This window comes from Pygoscelis adeliae, unplaced genomic scaffold, assembly GCF_000699105.1.
Source record: "Pygoscelis adeliae isolate BGI_AS28 unplaced genomic scaffold, ASM69910v1 Scaffold286, whole genome shotgun sequence".
NCBI classification, from domain to species: domain Eukaryota; kingdom Metazoa; phylum Chordata; class Aves; order Sphenisciformes; family Spheniscidae; genus Pygoscelis; species Pygoscelis adeliae.
In genome coordinates this window covers 6,534,742-6,540,614 of record NW_008825076.1, presented here as the reverse complement: position 1 = coordinate 6,540,614, position 5,873 = coordinate 6,534,742, and the positions used below count along the sequence as shown (strand labels likewise).

Genomic DNA, 5,873 nt, shown 5'->3' with positions numbered 1-5,873 from the left:
CAAGTGATGCACAGTACAATTGCTCACCACCCGCCGACCGATGCCCAGCCAGTCCCCGAGCAGCGGCCCCCCCGGCCAGCTTCCCCCAGTTTATGTACTGAGCATGACGTCACATGGTATGGAATGTCCCTTTGGCCAGTTTGGCTGTGCCCCCTCCCAGCTCCCTGTGCATCAGTCGGTAGAGCATGAAAAACTAGAAAGTCCTTGGCCAGTGTAAGCACTACCTAGCAACAACTAAAACATCGGTGCCTTATCAATTTTGTTCCCATCCTAAATCCAAAACACAGCACTGCACCAGCTACTAGGAAGGAAATTAACTCTATCCCTGCTGAAACCAGGACACATTCATACAGCAAATGCTCTACAAGCACCCTCACAGAATATGACAGCAGAAGCGTTGCTACCACACCTAACTGCCCCATTAAGATGTACTGAGTTTGTAGGCAGGCAGGATTAGGGCCATTGAGGTCTTCATCGATCAAAAGTAGGATCTTTCAAGAGTAGATTGTAATCAGCACCTTAGCTTCTCCGGTGTTAGAATACTCTAGTCTGTCAGCATCCTTACACAAGACAAAAATCTTCCAGTGCTGTAAACAGAAAACTAACAAAGTTTATCACTGTCAATAGTCAAGCATTCTCTTGCTGTCCACATTTTTAAGACATATTTCTTCTAACACATAAAGCTCATTTGCACATGTTTTGGCCTGATTCTGCAAGTGTCTGAGGGTTTCCATTTCCACTGCTGAGCGTATTTAGCAGTTTGAAGGACTGAACTGTATTTAGAAAGGCTCAGTAAAGTAATAATGTTTTTCCTCACATTATCACTAGTAAATACAGGGAAGTGGTTGTTTGCATCTTCAACAGCTACATTCACTGTGGCAGTAGATGACAGCTGGGGAGTTCCATGGTCACTGGCTTTAATCAGAAGTTTGAAAGAGTTGGCAATCTGAAAAACAGAAGGAAGTTCCAAACTTAGTTCAGAAGCAGTTCCCGCATTTTGCCAGTCACAGCTACAAAGCTGGATGTGAGACTCTCCTTCCCCTTACACCTGGTTAACGTGTAGTGAACATGTATCACGCATTAAATGATAAGAAGCTGCCATATGTACATCACCTTATAATCCAGGCATCCTGACAGAAGTATTGATCCTGTGGTAGGATCAATATTAAATGTGAATCCATCTGGAAGGGGCATTTGCATAATTAGAGAATAGGACACCTGAGAATTGGCAGTGCCGTCTTCATCTTTGTCCGAGGCAGTAACTTGGAAAACTGGCTCATCTAGGATGAAGAATTGAGACATTAACAGAAGTGTTTAGTCTCGACGTGCAGTTTCTCATGCCTGTCTGCAGGCTCTTGAACACACAAGTCCTAAAAAAACCTATAACTTCTCCTGTGGCTATGGTTATCCCTGCAAAGACTCTGGCCGCCACCTCATTTGGGTGGCAAATCTGCCTAAAGTACTGCTAGACAATAGAGAGAGTTACCACACTCCTGAATTTACTTTATCAAAAACATTCACTAGTCATTTATGCCAGCTGTCAGCCACCTCCTGAGGAGTTGGCACCATGCCCGCATGCCTACACACCCAGATTAAGTCTTTGCATTTCTAAAACAGTGTGTCTGACCATCTTCTGTGAAGCAGTGTGCATGTGCAGGTTGCAGATCCACAGTTCAGATTAGTCTGCTAAAGTCTTGGCTTGTAGTTAAGAAGAAATATCTTAGGAGTTTTTCCAGAATGGCTCCAACGTTATGCTAATGTACATTGAGGTGAATCAGACAAGAAATCAAGAGGTAGGAAATAGTCCTTCACAGGAATTAGTCCCTAAACCCATGAGTGTTTAAGTAAAACCTAGGGAGAAGAACAGATTTAGTAAGAAAGGAAAAAGAAGGACAAAAGAATGAAAAAGAGAGCAGTCGTACACAAACCAGTAGCATTCCTTGTTTGGATGGCACTGACCTTTATTGTGGTTCTCTCTTACTGTAACGCTATATTCCTCCTTGAGAAACTTGGGTGCGTTGTCATTAATATCTTTAACTTTTATCTTGAAAAATAAAGGGCGGTCCAATGGTTCACCAGTTTTTCTGTACACAATATCGAAACGTATCTAAATGAGTAGCGACACAGATATCAGAATGGAATGAACGGTATTACTTTAGATATCAGAATGGAACAAAAAACTTTCAATTTTGAAGCTGCTTCTGTCATATTTGGCTAGTATTTGGCTTTGAGTTGCATCACTAAGACATTATTTCACCTTTCAAAGGCAGTAGATTCATAATGGTCATCCTGTGCATTAAAAAATACTTTAAAAAAAATCAGTACCTGGAGCTGGATCTGGGTTATTTGGAATGACTGCCTAATATAAAATACATAAATATCCTTGGGGCCAGACAAAAGAATGCTTTCACATGTGCTTCCCAACTCTGAAGTACTTATTTAAGTAGTACACTCAGTTTTCTCTGGCTGCATTTCTATGATGTTTTGGCTCCATATCCATGAATGTGCAGGGGATTCAATTCTGAATGCTGAATTCTCCTTTGCTACACTTATTTCTGCTTTAAAATCAAGCCCAGAGTGTCTGGCCTGGAACAGCCATGTGTCCAGTGAGGGGGAATAGAAAGCTCTCCAAAATTTATCTTTTCATTATGGAAGGCAAGACCTTGCACAGAAAGCCACGTGGAATGGTAACTATCAATTGGGTACCGTTAATCCACAGAGACACAAATAGAAATCATCACAGAATAAACATAAGGAGACCACAACTAAAGATTTTTTGCAAGAGGAAAACAAACGCACACTCGCGTATTTCGTTCATACACTTGTTATCACATTTCTTTCATTACACTTACTGCTTATGAACACTTTTCTGCTTTCTAAGGAGAAACATATGCTTACTCTTATGTAAAGTTACAGTAATACAGCTTTGCAGCTCCTCCAGTGTTATCTGTTTTTTGGTAATGAATAACTATTTGCTTCCATTCTCTTGATTAGGAGTTTTTGGGTTTACAACTCAGTGTTCTGGCCACTATACCTGTAACATACTTTGAATTTCAGGACAACCTTTTCATTTTTTAGATTATGATCAAGGGTCATACCAAAAAAGAAGATAGAAAAGAAGTGTACAGATATTTGTGGAAGTCCAAACATGCCACAAAGACTTACAATCGATAGTGATGTGGAAGTTACCTATTGGTCTCTGCTGAGACAATCATCTTAGCATTTATTTAGAGGTTCAAAATAAGAAAAGGAGGTCATAAAAATACACACTTAAAATTCTTATAGGTGTGTCTCATTCTTGTGCAGCATTTAGCCATGAGAAAGCAATTAATATTTGCAAACAGTTTTAAGTAGTTTTTTAAAGTGTGTTACCTGAAAGGTTGGGGTCTTTTCTCTGTCAATGGTACGATGTATGTACACATGTCCGTTTGCATCATCATCTATAGAAAACAATCCAATCTCTGGAGATTCATCTACCCCAGGTCCACTGATTAAATATTTTACTGATGTATTAGATGATTTGTTATTGAACAGCTTTTGAAAAGAGAAGTAGCACAATGCAGTGTGAGTAGGGAAGATGGAACAGAAATTAAAAAGACTTTAGACCCATTGTCTTCCTGCCCACCTCTTTGCAGGTGGGGTCTTGCTTGCAGGCTTGGTCTCAGCCAACCCAACAGCTTTCTGCATTGCAGCATCACTACTCTCTGCACAATGTGCAGGTACACAGCTCTGTGCAATGACTCTCTTACCTCTCCCGCTCTATAGTCTTCTTTCCCCTGAGTATGCCTGCAGCTTCCCATAGAAACGAGCAGTATACCCCCACCACCACACAATTCTACCCAACTCTGTGTAAATAAGACAACTTTGAACAAGTAAGTTTTTTTAAAAGTTGCTGTTCGATGCACAAGTTCTTGCCCTCTCCTACCTTTGGTATTTTATTGTACAATCTGTGGTGATGAATACCTTACTGAGGTTCAAGAAGAACGTTTACTAAAAGGTTGTTTGTACCTGTCCAGCATATTTTGGGAATGGTCCTTTGTCCTCCTCTTGAACGTCAATGGTGGTGACAACCCAGGCCCTTTTTGCAAGCTGTAGAGGACGTAGGCTGTCTAACTGATAAGAATCTATCCACTATTGGATAAAGAAGTGTATTTAGTGTCATAGTTTACATATTAATGGTTGTGTATCTGTTACTATATAATATTGACCACAAACCTGAATACTCCTCTTTCGGATGGCTTGTCTTAAACGGGAATTTTCAATTTCATGAGAAAAACTGTTGGCAGCAGTAACCTTGTGGGAAAAAAAAAAGGTGATTGTGAGAAGTGTGGTTAACTAGAAACCATTGATATGTTGTCTAGGAGGAATTTGGCTTCACAGAAACATATTGATCCAGCTTTGACAGCATTGTATTAAATTGTGTCTAACCCTGGAAATATCATCCACAAATATCATCCATCTCATTCCAAATGAATTGGCATGAGAGCTTGGATACTAATTTCCCTGGTCGGGTGATGCCAGTCCCAGAAACATGCAAACACTGTGTCTAGCAGTCCATGGTATTATCTCTATGGCTTTTCTCAAACCAAGTATCTCCAGTTTTTAAAATGCTCGCCTCTGTCTCTCTGTGTCTAGTGCTCCTTCCAAAGTTGCCTGGTACTGACAGGACATAAACCTACTACTGGAAAAAAGTTAAGTCTGGGGAGTATTTCAGGTTCTCAGAGACTGTCATGTGGCTCCAAGTGTTCCAAACATAGCTGATTTACCAGAAGGTGAACACTGGACCAAAGTCTCTAATCCAGATGGGTAAGATAAATTGTTGAGAATGGTCACTGCACCCTAACTGGCAGGATCTGCCCTTTTATAAGCACCAGCTTCCTGCACCAGCTTCAAACGCTGCTTTTTACTTGAAATCTTTCACCTCAAAGGAGTATGACAGTACTCAAATTACACTATTGCCACTAGCTCACAGGTAACTTGTAGACCTTCCTCCTAGTTCTCACTGCTTTCATTGGAAAGCTTGGGGTTTTATGACTCATTCTGTCAAATGTTTCCAGTGGCATTTAAAAAATGAAACAGACCTCTTCCTGCCTAGACTTGGGCAGAGGTTGGGCCTTTACCCGGTGACCTTTTTTTGAAGAAACAAAATACTTAATACAATTGCCACGGTTACAGACTTGCCAAGCGATGGGGCTCACCGGTAATGCTTTGGGACTATCCTGTAAAGTTGTTGTATAACCCAGGGAAAACCCCTGTGATGTAGAAACAGCAAGGAAGGCTTTAATGTGGCACTCGCATGTAGTATTTATTAGCTTTGTTCTAGGTTCAGCTCTGCCAGCTTGATTAAACTGTCTGTGCTGGACGCCCCGGACAAGCTGCTTTCCCCTTTGTGTACGTGTAGCCAGTTTTGATTATATTGGAAGCTCTAGCTGCCTACTTTATGGCTTCCACGCTCCTCCACGTGCACCTGTTGCACAGCAATGGCTCAGGCCATCGCCATATCACTCCTGGAAAGGAACAACCCAGTTCAGGCCCACGAACCCCACAGAAACACTCGTGGGAACGCCACTGAGTTGCTGCGGGGGATCCTTAATTCGGCAGAGCCGACGCTAGGCACCTGTGCGCTCTTGTCAGGCATCAACGCCCTGGCGTCCCTAGCAGGAGGAGCAGAAGGCCCCCGCTCCTGGAAACCCCCTTCCACGAGGTCCGAGCCCGGTACCTGGGGACAGAGGGGCCGCCCTTGCTCGGAGGCACCCCGCGGCGGCCGGAGCCCTCGTCCCCGCGGGAAGGGAGCGCGGCGCCCGCGCCCCCGCGCCTCACCTACCTGCAGGAGAAGCAGCGCGGCGAGTAGCTCCATGGGAGGCGGGCAGCGG

At 42.9% G+C, this 5,873-nt stretch overlaps 1 protein-coding gene across 1 annotated transcript in view; it reads right to left on the bottom strand.

Annotated features, from left to right (window-relative positions):
- Positions 1-5,857, bottom strand: part of CDH26 (cadherin 26) — a 20,797-nt gene extending 14,940 nt beyond the window's left edge. Inside the window, exons 1-7 of the mRNA XM_009326873.1 lie at positions 5,825-5,857; positions 4,216-4,293; positions 4,009-4,089; positions 3,373-3,534; positions 1,960-2,107; positions 1,114-1,280; positions 818-946 (exon numbers count right to left, since the gene is read on the bottom strand). Coding sequence (XP_009325148.1) covers positions 818-946; positions 1,114-1,280; positions 1,960-2,107; positions 3,373-3,534; positions 4,009-4,089; positions 4,216-4,293; positions 5,825-5,857 — 798 coding nt within the window. The remainder of the gene's footprint in view (positions 1-817; positions 947-1,113; positions 1,281-1,959; positions 2,108-3,372; positions 3,535-4,008; positions 4,090-4,215; positions 4,294-5,824) is intronic.
- Between the last annotated feature and the right edge of the window lie 16 nt (positions 5,858-5,873).